At 46.9% G+C, this 24476-nt stretch overlaps 1 protein-coding gene across 5 annotated transcripts; it reads right to left on the bottom strand.

The window, feature by feature from the left end:
- Window positions 1–845: 845 nt before the first annotated feature.
- C13H20orf96 (chromosome 13 C20orf96 homolog) lies at window positions 846–22948 on the bottom strand. 5 transcript variants are annotated; one of them, XM_070382109.1, is made up of 11 exons: window positions 22608–22946; window positions 22270–22318; window positions 21691–21808; window positions 12295–12407; window positions 9844–10002; window positions 9243–9360; window positions 7987–8144; window positions 7805–7906; window positions 7535–7621; window positions 6734–6852; window positions 846–3120 (listed from the first exon to the last, which is right to left on the bottom strand). In XM_070382109.1, exons 1-11 carry the CDS (start codon window positions 22625–22627, stop codon window positions 3060–3062), a joined length of 1104 nt encoding a protein of 367 aa, XP_070238210.1. In that variant the 5' UTR covers window positions 22628–22946; the 3' UTR covers window positions 846–3059. The 5 variants fall into 5 exon arrangements, with proteins under 5 accessions (XP_070238210.1, XP_014335001.2, XP_070238211.1 ...); XM_014479515.2 differs by having other exon boundaries at window positions 9261–9360; window positions 22608–22938; XM_070382110.1 differs by lacking the exon at window positions 7805–7906 and having other exon boundaries at window positions 22608–22948.
- Between the last annotated feature and the right edge of the window lie 1528 nt (window positions 22949–24476).

The raw sequence follows: 24476 nt of genomic DNA, 5'->3' as shown, positions 1-24476 counted from the left end.
AAAAGTACTGGAGTGAGTTTCCATGCCCTCCTCCAGGGGCTCCTCCTGACCCAGGAATTTAACCCACTTTTCTTATGTCTCTAGCATTGGTGGGTGGGTTTTTTACCACTAGCACTACCTGGGAAAGCCCATAGTGTGTGTGTGTGTGTGTGTGTGTGTGTACGCGCATATGTGTGTGTATGTTCAGTCACTTCAGTCCTGTCCAACTCTTTGCGACCTATGGACTGTAGCCCACCAGGCTCCTCTGTCCATGAGTTTTCCAGGCAAGAATACTGGAGTGGGTTGCCATGCCCTCCTCTAGGGCATCTTCCCAACCCAGGGATTGAATCCTTGTCTCCTGCACTGCAGGCCAATTCTTTACGATGAGCCACCATGGAAGCCCCATAGAATAGTGTACACCTGTTAACTTCTCAGGCACCACCACAGGCCATTACAAAGGCTCTCCCCGGCAGGCCTGGTGGGGAAGTCTGCCCGCCCCCCACACACCAACGTGGTGCCCTGCCAGTGTATGCAGTCTCTGAGGGGTCACAGCCAAGGGCTCAAGCCCCTGGCCCATCCTACATTCTTAGCCCAGCTTCCTTCAGAGACCTTCAGCAACGGAGGGGGTAGCCTTTGGTCAAGGCCCTCCTCAGGTGCCTCCCCCTTAGTCAGGGGTAGAGAAGAAACCTCGAAGACACTTGTCTCCATTCTGACTCAGGACTCAGGACCTTCCTGCTCCTAGCCCTCCCTACACTCCCTTCCCCACTCCACCCACCCCCACCCCAATCCCCAGCTCTGGCCCCCAGGTTCACAGGCCCCCAACAGTGAGAACACCCCTGGTGCTGACCCACCCCACCCGATGGTGCCATTCATCCCAAGCAGAAAACTCAAGGGAGCGATGTCAGTGCTTCTCCAGTTCAGTAGCCTCTTCCTTATGCTACAGAAGCGAGCAATTGAAGCTGGACTGTTACTTTCATTTGAACTCTTTTTTTTTTTTCCTAGCTGTGCTGGGTCTTCCCTGCTGCGCACGGGCTTCTCATTGCGGTGGCTTCTCGTGTTGTGGAGCACGGGGCTCTAGGCATGTGGGCTTCAGTAGTTGCGGCTCACCGGCTTAGTCTCCCCCAGCATATGGGATCTTCCCAGACCAGGGATAGAACCTGTGTCCACTGCACTGGCAGGAGGATTCTTAACCACTAGACCACCAGGGAAGTCCTGCACTTGTCTTAATTGGCTCCCATGACACCTGGTGGCTCAGCTCTCTCCAGCCCGGCTGAGGTCCTGAGAGCGCACTGATTAAGAGTGAACTGCCTCTACCACTTTCAGCCTGGTGACTCTTGAAAAAGTCACTAAACAGCTGTATGCTTTGGGTTCTTCCTCCGTAAAAATGAAAATGCTCACAATACCCACCTCCTAGGGTTGTTCCTGTGAGGATTTGATGAGCTGACAGATGTATGAAGTTCCAGCTAAGCATTTGCTATGATGATGTTCAACACTGTCCATTTCTGTTTGGAGATCCATATGCTTCTGGGGGTGCCTGTTGGCTTAGCCTGGGTCATGTGCCCCGCCCGTCCACGCCCGCCCCTGCTCCAGGGGTCTAGACTAAACTAGCACGTGTTCACCTCCTAGGCTGATTCCCAGTAGGCTTGTGATTTGATCCTGTCATAGTGAATCTTAAAAGACATTGGCTGAAAATTCTGGGATACAGACAACACTCTCTCTTTCTAGCAGGACATGAACAAAGAATCATAACACCCTAGGAGATGCTGGCAGCCATTCTGGGACCACAGGGAGTGCCGACCTCAGCAAGGGGAAACACGTGGAAAACAAAGGAAAAAAAGGGAAACCAGGTCCTTGGTGTCATCACTTGATTTCTGGTTAAAGCCTCACCTCATCTAGAAATATGTACCTGAGCCCTTTACTGGTTAGGCCAATTTGACTTGGGTGTTCTGTCACCTGTAACCCAAAGTCTCCCAACACACAGAGTGGATCTGTGAGTTGTCAGAGGCTCTTGGGAGTAGGGGGTAGACTAGGTCCCCAGGGAAGCCAACTCTGAGACAGAGCATAGGGTACAAGCTTTGATTACTGAGTGTCCTGAGGATCAGCTGAAGGAAAGAAGAGAGGGCTAGGCAGGGCTGGGAAGACAAGGAAGTTGAGCTACAGCGCAGACCCAGGGGCAGTTTCCGCCAACCCTCCAGGGAGCTGTGGAGCCAGAGGAGCCTTTGGTGTTTGCACATTAAGCATCATCAGAGGTGGGAAGGGGCCAGGGCTCTCAGCACCTCACACAAACCCCTATGGGACTGACAGCTGGAGGATGCCTGCCAATACCCCTCCCAGTAACCCGAGCAACAAGCCCTTGCTTGAAGGGGGTCCAGGCATCACCCCTCTAAGTCCACCTTGGAAGCCTATGTGGTGGGGAATGGTGCCTGACCAGGCACCCAAGGGTGAGTTGGTGTTCATGTCCACGTACAGTGAGAATACAGGCGGTAGACAGACAGACGACTGGACTGTAAGAGAGATGGACGAGCAGCAGTGAAGGTTCAGCAAGTTCCCAGGGGTCTCAAACTCCAGGCATCCCCCCTCCACCCGGGCACTGGTCTCAAAAGATCTGGGCACAAATCAGGGGGAAAACTGGGCTCCCACTGCACCAGGGAGGGGGCGGCTGGAGCCACAGAACCATGGAGATTCAGGCAGGGGTCCCTCCAGCACTTGTTGAGAAGTTCTGAGCCCCAGATGCAGGCAGCAGTTATCCACCTCTTATCTTAAGACAAAATCTATTCCTACCATGCCTTAGGAAGCCCCAGGCATTGGCAAAGACCAGGGCATGCCCAACTTTATTGGTAAAAAGGACTCGCCTAGGAATTCCTACCTGGGCCAAGCAGCAGCTCCGAAAGAATGAGGGGCAGGAGAGGAAAGAAGAAAGGAAGGGAGAGAGAGCAAGAAAGTGGGGAAAGAGGGAGGGAGTGAGGAGGGAAGGAACTGCAGACCGGCACCTGGATGGGGACGTGGCCTTAGGGGAGAACTCAAGGCTCCAGGTAGGGGGAAGAAACCAGGGAAGGAGGGTTGGCCTCCAGCCCCACCATCTAGAAGGGCAGCGGCTCTTCCACAGGGATGTTGAGGACGACGTCCATGTCGGGGGTGCACCTGTAGGGAGGAGCAAAGCGGGGGTGTAAGAGGCCAGGCACTAGAGCTGCAGGTTGGGGAGCGTGGCCTCAGGGGAACCCTGCTCTTTCGAACACTGGTACCGGGGAGCCCCATTCCAAAACAACCTGTGCGCACGCACACATATGCACATCAAAATGAAACAGGAATTGGTTTGGCAAGACTCATGTTCCCCTACAGAGGTCTGAGGTCAACAGGGAGCAGGAGCTCAGCTCTCAAGCGCTGGGGCCCTTCAGGATGAGCGCGCTCTCTGGAGTCAGAGTGACGGTTTTGGAAGCCTGGCTCTGAGTCGCCTCAAACACTGCTTTTCCTCTCTGAGCCTCCTGCCTTCACTGGGGACAGACCCCAGGCGAGCCTCTGTTTCCTCACCTGGCAAATGGGGAGGGTCCGGAAGAAATGAAGATGAAGTTGATTCACCAAAATATAACAAATTCTAAATCTAGATGGGTAACCGGGTACTCATCATAGTATTCTCTCAATTGTTCTATACATTTGAAATCGCTCAAAGTAATAGTAAAAAAAAAAAATGCATCTCTGCACTGTTGTTCAGTCACTCAGTCACAGTTCAAAAGCATCAATTCTTTGGCACTCAGCCTTCTTTAAGGTCCAACTCTCAAATCCATACATGACTACTGAAAAAACCATACCTTCGACTATATGAACCTTTGTCGGCAAAGTGATATCTCTGCTTTTCAATATGCTGTCTAGGTTTGTTGTAGCTTTTCTTCCAAGGAGCAAGAGTCTTTTAATTTCATGGCTGCAGTCACTGTCTGCAGTGATTCTGGAGCCCAAGAAGATAAAATGTCACTGTTTTCGTTGTTTCCCCATCTATTTGCCAAGAAGTGATGGGACTGGATGCCATGATCTTTATTTTCTGAATGCTGACTTTTAAGCCAGCTTTCACTCTCCTCTTTCACCTTCATCAAGAGGCTCTTTAGTTCCTCTTTACTTTCTGCCATAAGGGTGGTGTCATCTGCATATCTGAGGTTATTGACATTTCTCCCAACAACCTTGATTCCAGATTGTACTGGCATTGCCAAAATTTCCATTTCCAGCCAAAGTCTGTCTTCTGAGATCTACTCTTATACCCCCAGCTCCCTACCTGTCAGGTCCACGCTCAGGTCTCCATAACTTAAACTCAGTGTCCAAATCAACTGCTGATTGACCTACATATGCACCCTTCACCCCCAGTCCCAGTCTTCCCTCTCTCTGGGTTTGGTACCACTACCCATCCTGTTACAAAAGCCAGGAACCCAAGGGTCATTCTTGACACCTCCCTGTACTGTGTTTCCCATATCCAAATATCACCAAGTCCTACAGATTTACCTTCTTAAATATTTCTCCACTCTGTCCATCTCTCCTCTCTCTTCTGCCACCCGTCTTGGCCAAGTCACTCCCAGCCACCCCCTCCACACACAACCGCCATCACAACCAACTGGACTCCCAACATAGCCTCTCCAACATCTTCTCCATATTCTTTTCAAAGTGTCTTTTCTTGGAATGCAAATCTGATGTCATCACTGAGCTTGAAAAGTCTTTACTTAGGACTTCCCTGGTGGTCCAGTGGTTAAGACCCCACACATCCACTGCAGGGAGCACAGGTTTGATACCTGGTTGGGTAACTAAGATGCTGTATGCCAAGTAGTATGGGCAAAAAAAAAAAAAAAAGTTCTTTGCTTTCAGGATCAAATATCTTTGGTCTACAGGGCCCTGCACGGAAGTCCCTAGGGGCGGGGCTGTCATTACTCTCCCCATCACTCTGCAGTCCAACCTCACTCAGCTCCTCATAAACACCAACTTCCCTCCTACCACACATCTACAGCCTCACTGCTCAGCCTGTGGTCCAGGGGTCGGCACCTCAGCTTCTCCCAGGAGCTTCCTAGAAATGTAGACTCCTGAGCCCCACTCCAGGCCTATCAGTTCAGAATCTGCTTTTCCACAAGATCTCCAGGTGATTCCAGTGCATGTTTTGGATGGAAAAGTTCTACTTAGCAGCGTGCCATTCCCACATCCTAGGAGGAGACAGCTTCTTCCCACTCTTGGCGTCTCCCTGCCCATGGAAGGGCATCAGTGGGCATACTGTCATCAGTGCGCATACATCATCAATGGGCATGCTGCTCCTGGCCTCTCTCCATCTCTTTACTCACTCTGCCCGGGAAGGAGGTATAACAACCTGAAGAGAGTCTGGAGAGAGGAATGGGACCTGGGTAGCCTTGCCCCATTCTCTCTCAGTACTGAGCAGCCTGCAAGGACTACAGTCTCCTTTGCTTCCATGCAGCTGACCACGGAACTCCATTTGCCTAATTCTGGGTTAGTATTCAGAAGCCAACATGCCTGGAGATATAAGCTACATTCTCTAAAATCAGCTCTATCAGATAAAAGTGAGAGTCTGGCCCATGTCACCCTTGCCCCTTTCATTCTTATTTCAGTGTGTCCAGAGCTCAGGTAGGGACAATGGAGCCTACCTGGCACATCTCGAGATGCCAGCACCACCACCTAGAAATGCTCTTCCTTCAGTTTCCCCTTCAGCCCCCTTTGCCCAGTGAACTTCTGTGAATAATCCCTCAGACTTTAGTTTAAAAATGTCACATTCTCAGGATTTCCCTGGTGGTCCAGTGGTGAAGAATCTGCCTTCCAATACAGGGTATGCGGGTTCGATCCCTGGTCTGGGAATTAAGACCCCACATGCCGTGGGGCAACTAAGCCCACGCGCCACAATAGACCAGCACAGCCCCCCAAAAAAAAAGATCACATTTTTAGGGAGACCTCTTTGCCATTCCAGACACCCCTCTGTCCAGGCCACGCTCTCCCGTCACCACATCCACATCTCTTCTTTAGCAGCTCTCATCTCAGCTGCGACATTTATCTGCGGCTCGTTATCGATTCATGTTTGGTCCCATCCTCGGCTGTGGTGACAAAGCCAAGGACTGTTTGCCCTCACCACGCCTGGTGCTCCATAGGCCCGTCGTAGATCTGACAGCACTTTTTAAGGAAACTTAAGAGGAGAATGAAGAGGTAGAGGAGGAAGAAGGAAAGGGAGAGGAAGAGAAGGAGACAGACACAGAAGCTAAGGAGAAGGAAAATAATTGGCAGATGGCAGGAATTGCCCCACCTGGCATGGCCTGGTGGGATCCCCATGCTCAAACAGGGACGGCCTGCCCCTGGGAGGTCGGGCAGGGAATTGGTTTTGGAAGGAAGTTCTTCCTTTGGGTCCCAGAAGTCTGCCCCACAGAGAGAACACCGTTCTCTCCTCGCAGGGTGCCTTCCAGGCCATTCTTCGCTGGAGCCAACCACCCTACTCAACACCGTCTTCCTGAACAGCCTGGGAGCTCAGGGGTGCACCCACTTGGTTGAGACACGGAATCTGGAACTTGAGGGGGCCAAGGAGATTACCTAACTCAGCCTGCTACGTGCAGATGGACACTCAGGCCAAGAGATGGCAAAAGGTCATGGCTGCCGCACAGTCAGAGGCAAACACCCAGTCTCCTGCCTGCACAGGTCCTGCCTTCTCCCCCAGGCTGCCCCCCAAGAACAGAGAGCTTGCTCAAGCCCAGAGCATGGCTAGTGTAAGAGGTGCTGCTCAAGGACCACCTACTTGGATCTCCGAAGTAGAACGTCCGCAAATACGATCTCTCGGGGTTCCCAGATCTGAAATTCCAGCTGTTCCATCTCAGCCCTTAATCTGGGTATTTCCTCCTCAAAACGGTCTATAAACTGAGGAAAGCAGGTGAAATTGAGAAACCAAACATCCCCCAACCAAAAGAAGAAAAGGGCAAAATGCGTGAATAAGGACATCTAGGGAAATAGCCTAGGCTCTGTCACTGGGACTTCTGGACTCCAAAGCGGGGCTCCCTCCTTGCAGGGCAGGGCTGGCTCATGAGTTACTGACAATGTTTGATGGTGCTGAAAAAGGTGAGGGGAGACAGGCTGCAAGGGGGTGGCAGTGCTCGACAGTGAGAATTAGTGGGGGCTGGTGGAGGTGATGAAGGTCATTCACGCAGACAACTGATGAAGGTGCAAGATAACAAAAATTACCATGAGAGGGTGGTGATCATGGAATTCATTAACATGGTCTTGAGTGATGGTCAATGTCAAGAATTAAGAGGTGAAGACAAAGAGTGGGTAGTGATAGTAAAGTGATGGCTGTGTGGGTGAAGCTTGGTGATGCTGCCGATGGGTCACGGCTGGTGGTGTTGGTTAATGAGGCAAGGCCTAGTCCTGGACAAATTCCGTTCTCAGATGGAAGACATTAATGGCACAGCCAAGGAGGAAGACTAACACCAGAGACCTCATAAGCCCCAGATCAGGACAAGCCTGACCCCCCCAGAGGTCCTGGGGACCACCCACTCCCCCTGCTCTCACACAGCGGGGATCACCACCATCGCCACCCACTCACTTCTTGGAACTTGTCCATGTATTTCAGTATAACCCGGGTATTCCAGGTCTTCTGCAGGAGAGTCTCCTGATTGGCACGCTGGATTTTCTGTGGAAAAAGGGAAATCTTCTTCTGGCCCCCTAGAAGGGGCCCCCTAGAAGTGTGGCCGCCTAGACTGGCCCCAGATGGGTAGCAGATGGGCATGTGGTGGCCCTGAGGGCAGAGGACAGGGTTAAGAAAGCAGGGCTGGGGGCAGGACCCGGATACCTGCCACAGTGGCTGGCTACTCACCACCACCAGAGACCTCAGAAGGTTTTTTTTCTTATTCTGAATCTGGTTGGACATAGACGCCAGGACCATTCTACACATCTCACTGAGTTCATCTAGCTCGTCCTAGGGGTTGGCAGGAAGGTGTTGGCCACCAACCCTGCCTCCCACAGGGTCAGGTGAGGCAAAACCAGGGGCTCACCTACCAACTGGCTGTCCTTCACCTGCTGCAGCTGGCGCACGAGGTTGCCCACCTGTACCAACTTGATGGGGTACTCGTGGTCCTTGTACGTGCTCACGAAGCTCACCTGCTCACGGACCTTCTCGATCTGGGCATCCAGCTGCTCCACCTGCTGCTCCAGGTCTGACAAGGGACAGAAGGCAGGATCGTCCCTCAAGGACCGCTCCAGGGCCACCCAAGAAGCAAAGCTCTCCTTAGCCAGTGGATTGGGGTCTGGGTCTATGGCTGTACCAGCCTGAACGTGCCTGATCTCATCTGGATTGGGGTCTGGGCTGAAACAAGCCCAAACACAGCTGGGAGGTGATGGACAGGTAGGCCCCCAGAAAGAGCTTTGCCTCCACAGGAGAAGAAGGACAGGTAAGCCCCCAGAAAGAGCTTTGCCTCCACAGGAGAAGCAGCAACAACCTACCCAAAAGAGGAAACAAACTATCCTGGTGCCGGATCCTAGGCACCAAGCCTGGGGAGATGAGGTGACAGGGCACACCAAGCCTGGGGAGATGAGGTGACAGGGCAGGATTAAGACAGCCTATCCTGGGACTTCCCTGGTGGTCCAGTGGTTAAGAATCTGCCTTCCAATGCAAGGGATGAGGGTTTGATCCCTGGTCAGGGAACTAAGATCCCACGTGCTGTAGGGCAACTAAGCCCACACACCACAACTAGAGAAGCCTACTAACTGCAGCTACTGAGCCCTGTGCACTCCAGAGCCTGTGCTCCGCAACTAGAGAAAGTCCTCGAGCTGCAACAAAGAGCCTGCGCAGCCAAAAAAAAAAAAAAAAAAAAAAGGCAGTCTATCCTGCCACCCTCCATGGAGAGGATCCCAAGTGTCTGAAGCTGCCTGACACACCAGGGGAAAAAAACCACAGGCTCAACAACTCTGTGACCAGTGACCTGCCCAGCCACCAACTCCCAGAGGAACCTTGGCAGGAAACAGATAGGTTGGGATTGGATGCTGGCTCCTAGCTGAATAACTTTCAGCAGGCTACTTCACTTCCCTTAGCCTCAGTTTCCTCATCTGTAAAATGGGAGAAAAGAAAAACTTCCCCTGCCTTATAGGTAGTTGTAAGGACTGAAAGTATGCCCATAAAAACAGAGCACACAGGGCCTGCAAGTGCTAAGTGATGAGTAAGCTGTCGCTGTGCATCTTAGCAGTCCCCTCTGCCTCAGAAGCGAGGTGGTGGGCCTGATGGCTTCCCCTAGAGAGCCAGGTGAGGGTCAACTAACCCGCGGAGAGATTCTTACTGCGGATCTTGGCTTCCTCCTTCTCCTCCCATTCCTGGAGCTCACACTTCATCTGGTGCAGCTTCTTCTTGTTGGAGTACTCCAAGATGTCAGTGATGGTCTGTGGGAGTGGGGGGGCGTTAGCTCACCACCACCATCACCCACCACCCCCGCTTGCACTGGTGCTGCCAAAGCAGGGACCGTCAGAGAACTCAGTACTTTCTCAGAGGAGTCCCCAGACCCAATCCCACTGGGGCCCACACCTCCTGTGTGCCAGGTGCAACTCCTTTTCGGGGTGAGCGCTATTGTGCCCCACTTGTATGGGGCTCAGAGGTTGACTCAGAGCCTTCCAGCTAATTAGTGCTGAACTGGGATGAGTCCCCACCCCACCCCCAGTCTGATTCCAAGACCCAGGTAGGGGTGCGGGGGGCGGGGAGAGTGGAGTGTGTAAAAGATGCTATCTTCCAGACGGAGGAAGGAGCTTATGCAACCAGCCGGGAGAAAGCAGGAGAGGGCGCCCAAGGGCTCGGGAGGGGCGGTGTCGCGGGCTGGACGGCGGCTCAGGGCGGAGGCGGGGCTGCGGGGCCAAGGCGGGGAGAATCACCATGTAGACGTCCTGCTGCTGCAGCAGCATCCGCACTTTCAGGGCGGCGCTGTCCTCTGTGTCCTGGATGGTCTTGATCAGTTCCCCACAGTGGTTGGTGAGGAATTCCTCGTGGTCGCAGAGCTCCTGGTACGAGGTTCGCCGGTTCCGGAGCATTGTCTGCGGGCGGAGAGACAGGGAAGGGAAGTGGCGATGCGCGGGGCCGGCCGGCACCTCCCAGAGCCCAAGGACCACGTCCCTCCCGCCGCAATCCGCCCCCTTGTGGCCCCGACTGATAAATGCCACCCGAGCTGGGCGGCTGTTCTCTATTGTCTGCGGGTCAGAGCACCTTGAATTATTTCATCCTTTCTGAAACACCCATTTCCCCATAATTTTATGCTCTGGGGTGGAGCTGTATCTTACAGCTGGTGGTGTGTTACAGTCTAGTTGAAAAATATTTAATTAGTGAGTTATTAAGATAAAGGTGCGCCTTATTACCAGTGGCTTCTTAGAATCAGTGAATTATGTGTGTGTTAGTCTCTCAGTCGTGTCTGACTCTTTGCGACCCAATGGACTGTAGCCCACCAGGGTCCTCCGTCCATGGGATTCTCCAGACAAGAACACCGGAGTGGGTTGCCATTCCCTTCTCCAGGGGAACTTCCCGACCCAGGAATGGAATCAAGGTCTCCCGCATCGCGGACGAATTCTTTACCCAGAGTCACCAGGGAAGCCCTCTTTGCATTGAAAGAAGTCTTAATCGCTGGACCACTAAGGAAGTCCCAACATATTTTTCTTATTTTCTTCTTTCTTGTCTGTCTTCCCAACTAGAATTTTACAGCCAGGAGGGCAGGGGCTTTGGTTGTCTTGTCACAGCTGTATCTCCAGCACACACACAGAACAGTACCTAGAGCTCCATAAGGGTGGGCTTAATCAACTGATGAGTAAATATTCTTTGGAGGTTTTTTAATTTGTTATGCGTCTCCCCTTTTTAATTTGTTATGCTAAAGTATAAGCTCCATCATAGCAGGGATTCTGGGATCATGTTCATGGCTATCTCCCCAGCACCCAGCTTGGTGCCTGACAGATCGTTGGCACTCTCGGGAGTTGGTGCTTGAATAAAACACTGTCCTGAGGCTGAGGGGCAGAGTCAGAATCCTACTCCAACTCCAAGAACAAACCAACTGGGTCGTTTCTGCATTCTTGCTCTGTTTCCCCCTTGTCCCCACAGCCCACTCTGCACACAGCAACAGCAGCCCGGGGACTCCTATGAACCTCAGGGCCTTTGCAGTTCCAGTTCTTCTGCCTGGAGCATTCGTGCCTCAGATGTCACCACCTTGACAGCCTTCCCTGACCACCCTCCTAAAATGGTCATGGCCACCCCCTCCTCTGTGGTCCTTTAGCCCCCTAACCTTATTTTATACTTCTTCACAGCTCTTGTCTTCACTACACGTGCCATATCTATCTTGTTTGTTATCTGTCTCCCCTGTGAGCTCCCTAAGGTCAGAGGCCACATCACTGGTAAATTCCACACTTAGAACAGGGTCTGGGACACAGTAGATGCTCAAATATTTGTTGATTAAACAAATGAATGATTATAAGAGAGAGTATTAGGAACTGGTTAGGAGCACAGGTTTTAGAGCCAATTGTCCAGGTTCATGTTTCATATCAAAAACACATAACCCTTCTAAAGTCAGGATAAAAATAACATCAGAAATATGAGTTCCTCCTTTAAGAATACTGGGCTGCCTCTAATAACTCATTTTTGCAAAATTGAAGGTTAAAGGGAAAAAAACGATTTCAAGGCAAATACATTTCTCCCTATTTCTTTATATAACAGTCATTGTTCATTGAGCTATTAAAAACTTTCCTGAAGAAGTTAAGAACTCTTCTATAATATTTTGTAGTAGTTATAGTATTTAGTATGTTACTTTCTGCTATGGACACTAATGCCCCCACTTCTTCTAGTTCATTTCAAATACTTTGAAACATTGTTCAGAAGCCATAATAAACAACAGATTTTGAGAAAATGAACGATCAAGTTCTATCAGTTGATGTGAAAAGTTTTAATAGGAAGCTCCTAAGTCTTGCTTCAAGATGCACTGTATTTCATGAAAGGTTAATTTCCCAGAGTTTGTAAATGAACAAGCCACTAGATTGTATTCCTAATGCAATGAAATAAAATGATTCCAATCATTTTCCTGTATCTTAAACACAAAGGCAAATCTTTGTCTAACTGGCTTTGACCCCTGGTACTGTATTTTCTAACTGTGTGATCTGGTGCAAGTCATTTATCTCCATGCACCTCAGTTTTCCCTTCTGTAAAATAGGGCTGATGATAAGCATGCCCATGGGGTTGCTGTGAGGAGAACAAGACTGCAGGCAGGCACCCACGAAGTGCTCAGGGCATGTTTGCTATGACCATCCCCCACCCCCTGGCCCTGGCCCCCAGTGCCTGTGGGAGGATGCTCATACTCTCATTAGTCGGATTGTGGCCTGTGTCTTCCCAGAGTCCAACTTTCCTCTGCGCAGCTCTAGTGGATTCCTCGGCTGGCTTGTCATCCACAAGGTAGGCTTGGATTGCCACCCTAGGGCATGGGAAAAGACAGAGAGAGAGTCAGGAGAAAGTCAGACAGCCCAGGCCCCAACTGCATCCACTCATGGCCTTATAGTGTATGACAGTGAGACAGAAGCCAAAGCTCACATCCATCAGTAAGCTCCCAGGCCCCACTCTGGTCCTTGTTATAAAGGACAGCGAAGCCCAGGGAACTTCCACATACCATACTGACTGTGTGGCTGAACAGAGGGACAGTGAGGGGTAGTAGCGGGAGGATGGCCAGACACCCTCATCTCTCCCCCCAAGCTGGCCAATGGTAAGCTCAGGAAGGAAAGAGGTTAAAAGCAATAACTAACGAGCTAGACAGCCTGGGTTTGAATCTGGCAGCTCACATGACCTCTCTGCCCCTCACTTCCCCATTACTCTATAATACAAGAATCATCATCATGACTACTTCACAGGATTGTCGTGAGGACTAAATAAGAAGTTACTGTCCTTTAAAGTGTTTGGAATAATGCTTAACACATATTCAGTGCAAATATAAATTACCAGTTGTCACTGTTATTACCAGTGACCTGAGAACTGGGATCAGGACCACAGCATCAGATAAAGATACAGGAGCCAAGCAAAACACTGTCTCTGAAATACCTGTAAAACCTGTGGTCCTGCCAGATATGAAGTACACGAAAATAATTCAGAGCAGAAGACACTCAAGAGGGCATGTTCCAAGAATCCCTGATTCCTCTTGGCGTGTCCTGCACCAGCGTGAGGCAAATCACACAAACCATCACATCACAAATGCTGCCCTCAAAGGCCCTGTTAGAGGTGCAACCCAATTCATTTTGAAAAATATTATTTCTTTAATGGATTGATATCCATAATTTAGTATTAAGTACTGAGGTGACAAAGCAAATTAGAGTACTTTTGAGTTAAAGTTATGAATTATCTGATATTTACTTGAAACTATTTGAGAGATGGAGTGATTAATAATTACTCTTGTAATTCTAATTTTTTTAATATTTATTTTTATTTATTTGGCTGCACCGGCATGCAGGTCTTAGTTGCAGCATGTGGGATCTTTGATCTTTGTTGCGGCATGCAGGATCTTCAGTTGTGGCCTGTGGGATCTAGTTCCCTGGCCAGGGATGGAACTCAGGCCCCTTACATTCAGTCTTAGCCACTGGACCACCAAGGAAGTCCCTTGTGATTCTAATTCAAAATACGTAAATGAGATTTTGATTTAGATTTGTTTTAAGTTGCAAGGTTTAATACAATCTTATTAAATGTATATAAATTACCACAACTTTTAAGAGAACATAAGATTACCCACATTTAGAGGTTTATTTATTAGATATACAAGAATTACATTACATGCCCAATGGTTTTGTTAATCAGAACAAGTGAACTTTTTGAAAGTGAAAACGTATATATAAAATTTTAAACGTAGCTTCAACAATTTAAGGGAATTTAATTAACCAAGTTCCAAAACCTCCTTTAGGAGGGTTTTTAAAAATTATAACATTTGTAGGTTGAACTTAAATACTTAGGAAGATTTGTCGGTTTAATAACGCGTATTTCTTTTCATTAGTGGTGGTAGCCCTGATTTATCTTTTTTTAATTAAACTTTTAATTTTGAAATAAATTCAGATTACATGCAGTTTTAAGAAGTAATACAAAGAAATCTTGTGTTTCCTCAACCCAGTTACTCCCAATGGTAACATCTTATAAAACCAAGCACAGTATCACAAGCAGGACACTGAAAGACAGCATGTTACAGAACACTTCCACAGACGCAAAGGATTGCTCCTGGGGCCTTGTAGGGCCACACGCATTTCCCTCTCCTCCCATCCTCCTCCCACTACCGGCATTCATGAATCTATTCTCCACTTCTACAGTTCTGTCATTCCCAGAATCTTATACAAATGGAATCTAACAATATGATACTTCTAAGATTGGCTTTTCTCACTCAGCGTAATTCACTGGAGATTCATCTAAGTTAGTGAAAGTATCAAAAGTTCTTTCCTTTTCCTTCTGAATAGTATTATGTGGAATGGATGCACCATAGTTTCTTTAACTACTCACTCATTAAAGGACATCTGGATTGTTTCCAGTTTGAGGGTATTATGAATCAGGCTAAAGTGAAACTGTCATGCACTGGTTTTTGTGTGACCGTAAGTTTTCACTTCTCTGGAATAAATGCCCAAGAGTGCAACTGTTGGATCATTATGGGAAATGTGTGCTTGGTTTCATTAGAAACGAATGACCCAATCTCTCGTTGTTGCCAACACTTGGCATTATAACTATTTTTCATTTTAGTCATTCTGATAGATGTTCAGTGACACCCCATTCTGGTTTAATTTGCATAGCCCTAGTGGATAATGATTGGAGAAGGAAATGGCAACCCACTCCAGTGTTCTTGCCTGGAGAATCCCAGGGATGGGAGAGCCTGGTGGGCTGCCGTCTATGGGGTCACATAGAGTCGGACACGACTGAAGCGACTTAGCAGCAGAAGCAGCAGCAGTGGATAATGATGTTGAACATCTTTTCCTGTGCTTATTTACCATATGTATTTCCTCTTCTGGTGAAATGTCTCTTCAAGTGTTTTGCCTATAACTCTTTAACTGAATTGTTTTTCTGTTGAGTTTGAGGGTTCCCAATATATTCTACAAAGCAGTCCTTTGTCAGGTATGTGGTTTGCAAACATTTTATCCAAGTACATAGCTTCATACTTAATCTCCGTGAAGACTGTGAAAAGAACAGAAGTCATACATTTTTATGAAATCCTACCTGTCCATTTATTCCATTTTTCTTTTATGAATCCACTGTTGGTACGAAGACAAAGAACTCTTCACTTGCCATCAGTCCCAAAGATTTTGCTCTCATGTTTTTTCTAAAAGTTTTACTGTTTTACATTTTACATGTAATTTTGATTTCATTTTAAATTTACATTTTGGGTTAATTTTTGTATAAGTTGTGAGACTTCGATAGAAGTTCCTTTTTTCATCTGTGGATGTCCACCTGCTGTAGCACCATCTGTGGGAAAGGCTTTCTTTTCTCCACTGTTCTTGCACCTTTGTCAAAAATTGCTTGAGTATTTGTGTGGCTGTTTCTGGTTTTTTAGTCTATTGATCTATGTGTTTCTCTAACAATACGATGCTGTTTTGATTACTATAACCAAATAGTAGGCATTAATATCAGGTAAAGTGATTCTTCCGACGTTGTTCACTTTAAATTGTCTTATCTATCCTAGGACCTTGCTTTTCTGTATAAATTTTAGAATAAACCTGTCTATGCCTACAAAAAACTTGCTGGGATTTTGACTGGGATTGCATTAAACGTGAATCAATCTGAGAACTGACATCTTTACAATGTTGAGTCTTCTAATCCATGAACACAGTATGTTTCTCCATTTATTTAGGTCTTCTTTGATTCTTACATTAGCATTATATAGATTTCAGCTTACAGATCCTATACATGTTCTGTTAAGTTTATGCCTAAATATTTCACTTTCTTTGGTGTGACGGTAAATATATTGCGTTTTTTATTTTGATTTCTACATATTTATTATTAGTACATAGAAATGTGATGGGTTTTCGTGTGTTGTGCTAGTATCCTGCAACCTTGGTCAACTCATTACTTCTAGTTTCTTTTTAGATATAGTAGATTCCTTAAGATTTTTTATGTAGACAGTCATGTCATCTATAAATAAGAATAGTCAAATAATTCTATCTGATTCATCTCAGTGTTGATGTCTGTCTTTTCTCATTCATGTTGTGATTTTTCTCATTGTTGGTATGATGGGTGATTCTCATTGTATCTTGGGTGTTTTAGATATTGCTCTGGATCTTATTTCATCTTCTTTTTAGCAGACAATCTCCTGTTGAAATTCAGCATGAAGGCCAGATGATGGTGTATGCTCCCCATTCTAGCAGCCCACTTTTTTCTTTACAGTTTTCAGAGCCTCTCTCTGTTGTGTAGTGTCCAGGGATTTTTAGTTGCAAAAGGGAGGACCAGGAAGGAATGGGGCTACTCCATCTTGGTGGAATCAACAGATTTATCTTTTTTTAATACTCAAAAGCTGCCCTCAAGGACATGACTTTCCACAAGACATGCTACCAACCCAAGCTTCAGTGTCCTCATCTGTAAAATGGTGATGACACCATTTCCAGAAGTGAATGAGATCATGCGTACATGCTCAGTTGCTCAGTCGTGTCTGGCTCTTTGCGACCCCAGAGACTGTAGCCCACCAGGCTCCTCTGTCCATGGGATTTCCCAGGCAAGAATATTGAAGTGGGTTGCCATTGCCTCATCCAGAGGATGTTCCTGACCCAGGGACTGAACCCTGTCATTTGCGTCTCCTGCATTGTAGGCGGATTCTTTACCACTGAGCCACCAGGGAAGCCCATGAATGAGATCATGACCTCCTTCAATTATAAGTGTATTTTTTTTTTCTTTTTAGCTGCACTTTGCTGTGACTCGTGGGCTCTCTAATTGCAGCACAGCTGATTTAGTTGCCCCAAGGCATTGGGACCTTAGTTCCCCAACCAGGGATCAAACCCAAGTCCCCTGCATTGGAAAGCAGATTCTTTACCACTGGACCACCATGGAAGTCCCTACAAGTGTAAAGTTTTGTGTAATTACATGTGTGAGGTTGGGACTATGAACTACACGGCCAGAAACCAATCTTTCTCCTAAGTCAACAACACTCAGCCCAATGCTGTGTACACCGGGGGCTCAGCAAATGGCTGCTGCTGAATGGATGTATGAATGAATGAATGAGTGAATGAATGGATGAATGAACAAATAAGGCCTCTACAATAGAGCCTAACACAAAATGAGTCCTCAGCAAATGCTAACTGTTGTTATTTACATAGATTACACTTGAACAAGGCAGGAATCTTTGTGCCCGTTTCCACAGGGAAGGAAACTGAGGCTGGGATCAGTAACTCAAATAGAATTGCTAGCAAGAAGGGACACTGGAACACCAGCTCAGGTCTACATTTCTCCAGTGGTTGACTCTGGGTCCTGGAGCCAAACTGCCAAATATCACAGCCTGGCTGTGCCCCTCCTACCTGTGTGGCCTTGGGAGTTGCACCTGTCTGTGCTTCAGGTTCCTCATCTCTAAGAGGTGATAACATCAGCACCCATCTCACAGGGCTGTTGGGAAGATTAAATGAAGTGATATGCGTAAATTGCTCAGATAGTATCTAGCACATATGTCCTTGGCATATGTTAATTGCTCTTGTTCTGGTTGTGGTTGTGTCTATTACATACCTCACTGCTTTCCCAGGGAAAGGAAAGGGCAAGCGTTTCCTTGTAGATGCTGTTTGAATAGGACCAAAGACAAAACTTCTGTCACTATCACAATGTCGTGCGCTTATCACTTTACATCAATGACTCTCAACAGCTCAACAGGGGTATTTACATATACTGCTGGGGGAATCTGTGGTACACATAAAAACTAAGGGTCCAATATCTCCCAGACAGGACAACCCCATAGAACATAGAATTCTCCTATCTTGTTTAACTTTTCTAAGTCCTAATAGATACTGACATAGGTAAAATCCGATTATAATGATCTGATCCCAGAACCTGATTTTGTTTTACATGTAACTATAAAAATGGAAAAAAAAACAGAAACAGTGACAGATTTTATATTCCTGGGCTCCAAAATCACTGCAGACAGTGACTGCACCCAAGAAATTAAAAGATGCTTGCTCCCTGGAAGGAAAGCTATGACAAACCTAGACAGCACATTAAAAAGTAGAGACATCACTTTGCCGGCAAAGCGTCATATAGTCAAAGCTATGGTTTTTCCAGTAGTCATGTACAGATGTGAGAGTTGGACCATAAAGAAGGCTGAGTGCTGAAGAATTGATGCTTTTGAATTGTGGTACTATAGAAGACTACCAAGAGTCCCTTGGATTACAAGGAGATCAAACCAGTCAGTCCTAAAGGAAATCAACCCTGAATACTCACTGGAAGGACTGATGCTGAAGTTGAAGCTCCAATACTATAGCCACCTGATGCAAAGAGCCAACTCACTGGAAAAGACCCTGATGCTGGGAAAGATTGAGGGCAGGAGAAGGAGGTGACAGAGGATGAGATGGTTGGATGGCATCATCGACTCAACGGACATGAGTTTGAGCAAGCTCTGGGAGATGGTGAAGGACAGGGAAGCCTGGTGCTGTAGTCCATTGGGTCCCAAAGAGTCATTCACAACTTAGCAACTAAACAACAACATAATGCTGAATTTTCCAATGAGGCAGCTACAATCAGGGGAAGATTGTGCCTTGTTTTGTTTAGAACTCTAGTAAGAGATGACACAACTTTGGAAATCGGGTTGCAATGAAAAATCCCTCTTGGTATTTGAGTCCCCAATTTCCATCATGTGTCAGTCAGCATTTGCAACTGTTACATTCACCATGATGCCACATCTATGAGTAAGCTTCTGATGACTTGCTCATGCCATCCTGAACATTTACATAATGAAACCTTTGCTATTTAAATGTAAATAACTTGCCTTTTCCTTTACTTTACAATTCCATTCAGTTCAGTTCAGTCGTTCAGTCATGTCCAACTCTTTGCTATCCCATGGACTGCAGCATGCCAGGCTTCCCTGTCCATCACCAACTCCCAGAGCTTGCTCAAACTCATGTCCATCAAGTCGGTGATGCCATCCAACCATCTCATCCTTTGTCGTCCCTTTCTCCTCCTGCCGTCAATCTTTCCCAGCACCAGGGTCTTTTCCAATGACTCAGTTCTTCGCATCAGATAGCCAAAGTATTGGAGTTTCAGCTTCAGCATCAGTCCTTCCAATGAACATTCAGGACTTATTTCCTTTAGGATGGACTGGTTGGATCTCCTTGCAGTCCAAGGGACTCTCAAGAGTCTTCTCCAACACCACAGTTCAAAATTCTTCATCACTTCTTCAGTGCTCAGCTTTCTTTATAGTCCAACTGTCACATCCATACATGACTACTGGAAAAACCATAGATTGACTACAGGCCTTTGTTGGCAAAGTAATGTCTCTGCTTTTCAATATGCTATCTAGGTTGGTCATAGCTCTTCTTCCAAGGATCAAGCGTCTTTAAATTTCATGGCTTCAGTCACCATCTGCAGTCATTTTTGAGCCCCACAAAAATAAAGTCTGTCACTGTTTCCATTGTTTCCTCCATGTATTTGCCATGCAGTGATGGGACTGGATGCCATGATTAGTTTTCTGAATGCTGAGCTTTAAGCCAACTTTTTCACTCTCCTGTTTCACTTTCCTCAAGAGGCTCTTTGGTTCTTCTTCACTTTCTGCCATAAGGCAATCTTGATTCCAGCTTGTGCTTCATGCAACCCAGCATTTCGCATGATGTACTCTGCATATAAGTTAAATAAGCAGGATGACAATATACAGCACTGATGTACTCCTTTTCTGATTTGAAACCAGTCTGTTGTTCTATGTCCAGTTCTAACTGTTGCTTCTTGATCTGCATACAGATTTCTCAGGAGGCAGGTAAGGTGGTCTGGTATTCCCATCTCTTTAAGAATTTTCCACATTTTGTTGTGATCCACAGTCAAAGGCTTTCGCATAGTCAATAAACCAGAAGTAGATGTTTTTCTGCAACTCTCTTGCATTTTCAATGACCCAACAGATGCTGGCATTTGATCTCTGGTTCTTCTGCCTTTTCTAAATCCAGCTTGAATATCTGGAAGTTCACCATTCATGTACTGTTGATACCTGGCTTGGAGAATTTTGAGCATTACTTTACTAGCTTGTGAGATGAATGCAATTGTGCGGTAGTTTGAACATTCTTTGGCATTGCCTTTCTTTGGGATTGGAATGAAAACTGACCTTTTCCAGTCCTGTGGCCACTGCTGAGTTTTCCAAAGTTGCTGGTATATTGAGTGTAGCACTTTAACAGCATCATCTTTCAGGATTTGAAATAGCTTAACTGGAATTCCATCACCTCCACTAGCTTTGTTCATAGTGATGCTTCCTAAGGCCCACTTGACTTCACATTCCAGGATGTCTGGCTCTAGGTGAGTGATCACACCATCGTGGTTATATGGGTCGTGAAGATCTTTTTTGTATAGTTCTTCTGTGTATTCTTGCCACCTCTTAATATCTTCTGCTTCTGTTAGGTCCATACCATTTCTGTCCTTTATTGTGCCCATCTTTGCATGAAATGTTCCCTTGGTATCTTTAATTTTCTTGAGGAGATCTCCAGTCTTTCCCATTCTATTGTTTTCCTCTATTTCTTTGCATTGAGCACTGAGGAAGTCTTTATCTCTCCTTGCTACTCTTTGGAACTCTTCATTCAAGTGGGTATATCTTTCCTTTTCTCCTTTGCCTTTAGCTTCTCTTCTTTTCTCAGCTATTTGTTAGGCCTCCTAAAACAGCCATTTTGCCTTTTTGCATTTCTTTTTCTTGGTATTTTGCATTTCTTTTTCATTTCTTTTTGTATTTTTTCTTTACAGTTAGGGCATTATATTAACTTTTAAATTATATACATAGGTAGATTATATTATCTATGAAGTTTATTTCAGGATATTAAAGGAATATTACAAAATATATGTCATTAAAAGGAGTGCTGAGTCTCATAAGGTTGAATAACAATGGGCTTTACACGGATCTTCTCATTTAACTCTCACATCATATCAGGTAAGTATTAGTGTCTTCATTTTAAAAATGAGGAAACAGAAATTTAGAGAGATGAATGACTTTCCCAAGAGAGCAGATGAGAGAACCAAGATCTGAATCCATGTCTGCCTAAGCCAAGGCCTCAGAACTCCCCTGGAAGGCGTGACAGTGATGTGGCAGAGATTATCCCAAGTTCACCAAACTCTGTTTTCTTTTCCTAGCTGGACTACATTTCCCATCTTTCCTTGGGGTTAAGGGTGGGCATGTGGCTGAGTTAAGGACACCGGAATATGAGTGGGCGTGATGTCTGTCACTTCAAGTCTAGGCCCTGAAAAAGATCTGTCCACAAGATCATCCATATTCTTGCTCTCTTTCTTCTTTCTGCTGGATGCAAAAGGACCCAACAGAGGACTTCAGGACCTTACAAGATGTCCTAGTCACAAGGTGATGGAGCCTAGACTCCAGAATGATCATGTGAAAAAGATTACCGCCCTCCCCCCAGATCCACAAATGTACTTTGACATAAATGAGAAACGAGCATCTGTATTAATACTTCAAATCTGGGGACTGTTTGTTATAGCAGTTAGCCTACCCTGATATAAATGCTGTCACCAAGGGCCAAGAACCTCTACCCCCATCCTGTCCCCACCTCCTTCTCCAGCGCCCAAGGACCTCTGCCCACCTGGCTGGATGGTAGACCAGGTCTTCCTTTCGCTTTTCTTAGTGCCCACAGTCTGTGGGATTGGAGGCAGAGCAGATGGCTTGGCTCTCTGCTTGGACCGCTGCCATGGAACATAATCCTACCAGACATAACACAAATCAGTCACACAGCTCATGGGCTCAAATCCCAGCTTCCCCCCTTACTGATATCTGTAACCTTGACCAAGTGGGTTTACCTCTCTGAGCCTCAATTTTCTCATCTGTAAACTGGACCGAATTTAAAAACCTACCCCCATAGGTTGGTACAAACATTCCAAAAGATATTTGTAAAGCATGTGGTAAGTGCTCCCTAAATGTTATCAAGTTTGCATCAGCCAGCCAGAATTTACTAAGTACATCCAGGCCGGGAGGTGCTAAGAACTGAGAAACAGAAGACATGGAAAAGACCCGATAGGAAAGCAGATATGCAATCAGAGATAAAGAAAGGAGCAGCATAATATATCCTTACCTCCTGATAAGACAGTGAGAAAACTGAGGTTCTGAGGCACGCCCCGGGTCAGCAAGCCCCACCCCACACCGACCCTAGCCCTTCTGGACTCACCAGAACCTGGAACTGGGGGACTGTGGAGCCGATCCCAGAGCGGCTGCCTCTGCAAAGTGTTGGGTCGGGAAAATACTCCCATCAGTCCCAACCCGTGAGGATGCAAGCAGCAAGCGTGAAACTGGGATGGGGTCTCGAACCCGAAACCTCAGTCACTAAGGACACAAACCTAGCAGGAGCCTGAGAACACGCGAGAGAGGCGGGGCTAGGGAGATAAGCGGGTGGGGGGGAGAGGGCGGGGTCAAACGAGCGGGACGACACCCGGAGAGGACCCAGCCAGCGCTGGGTTGGGGGCCACGCATGCGCACTCCACCTCCCTCCTTACCGCTTTCACATACTTTGGAAAGTTGCGCGCCATTAGGGAGAATGGAAGAAGAGTCCTGAGGCTTTGGGGCCCCGATTTTGGGGGATGCCTGTTTCTTCGGCTTCTCCAACTTCCTTGTTTCAGCGTTGATCGCGCGGTAACCAAGGCCACTCAAACTTCCCAGAGAGACCTGATGCTTTCTCGCCTGTCTCCGTCTCCAAGGAAACGGACGCAGACTACCGAACGCCTAGAGGGACCAATATCGCACTGGAAAAAGTAGCTCTCGCCACATTCCGCGCATCGCGGTTTCAAATTCCCCTCAGCTGGCCCCGCCTATCATGCTAAAGAATTATGTCATATTCCTCCTCTCAGCAAACCTCCATCACGTCCTTCTCCATCCTTACTCTTGGCTAATTACGTTGCTTCCTGTTTCACCGGGAAAATCATGGGAATCAGTAAACTCAGGTTCACATCACCTCATTCACCCACCCACATGCCACCCTACTGAGACTCTGTAAACTGCTTGCTGACCTCGATTCCTGTTGTGCACTGAAACCTGTCCTTTCTCATTTTCTCTAGGACTTTCCCCCAGGAATTTCCCCCATTTTCTCCATCACCCTCTCCTCTGTATTTTCACTGCTTTACCAACATATTTTAATTTCTTCTGTTAAAAAAAAAGCGAACATTTCCCATCCAGCTACCCTCCCATTTCTGCTTCACTTTAAAGCAAAACTTCTAAAGAGGTTTGCCTACTGTTTCCCATTCCTTTTTGCCTCTTCAATCAGGCTTTCACTCTCCACCTCTCCACTGAAACTGCCACTGTCAGCGCTGCCAGTGAGCTCCATTTTGCTAAACTTCTCTGTGTGCATCTTCCTTAGCCGATCTGCAGCATTTGACACAATGGATCACTCCCTCCTTGACACACTTTCTAAACATGGTGTCCTGGAAACCACTCTAGCGCTGCTTCCCACCTCATTTTCTTCTCTTTTCCTGCTTTCTCTTTTTCTCCCTTTACTCCCAGGTTGCCCCAGGACTCGGACTCAGCCCTCTCTTTTTTTCTATCCATTCGTGCTCCCTTTCAGTCTTGTGACTTCAGATGCCATCTTTACCCAGATGCCTCCTAGACTCACATCTCCAGCCTCTCCATCTTCTTCCAGTCACATACATCCAACTGCCTACTCAGCATCTCCATTTGGGTACCTGAGAGGCAACTAACACTCAGTATTTCCCCAATTTTAGCCAACTCAAAGTGGCAACTCTCTTCCTGGAGTCTTTTTTTTTTTTTGCCACACCCAGGAAGGCTTGTGGCCTGTAGTGAAAGTGCAGAGCTCTAACCACTGAACTGCCAGGGAATTCCCCTGGAGTCATTCTTAACTCATCTTTTGACTCATCTCTCCTCCCACATCCAAATCTGTCAGCAATACCTTCAAAGTAATGTAGAGTCAGACTGCTTACTCCCACCGCCACCCATACAAATAAACACCCCACTTTGCCCCTTACTCCAAGACTACAAGTACCAGCTCCCACCCTTACCGCACTCCAGTTCTCTCTCCACACCTCAGATTTGCTAGATAGAGCACAGATTTAAAAGTGCATTCCTGTTTTAAAAAATAATTTGGAAGGAGCAAATTAATTTAAAATCAGTCACACTTCAATAGGGGAATGTTTCCATAGAACACAAGGCTTGGTGATCCAGCAATTAAGAACCTACCTTGCAATGCAGGAGATGCGGGTTCGCTCCATGGTCAGGGAACTAAGATCCCACATGCCAAGGAGCAACTAGAGAACCCACAAGCTGCAACTAGAGAAGCCTACGTGCAGCAGCTACTGAATCCTGCATGCTCTGGAGCCTGCATAACGCAACTAAAGTCTCCATGCACCACAACAAAAGATCCTGCATCTT

The sequence above is a fragment of the Bos mutus genome, chromosome 13 (assembly GCF_027580195.1).
Source record: "Bos mutus isolate GX-2022 chromosome 13, NWIPB_WYAK_1.1, whole genome shotgun sequence".
In the NCBI taxonomy this organism is placed as follows: Eukaryota; Metazoa; Chordata; class Mammalia; order Artiodactyla; family Bovidae; genus Bos; species Bos mutus.
Note: the sequence above shows the minus strand (reverse complement) of the source record. Positions and strands in the feature narration are given on the sequence as shown.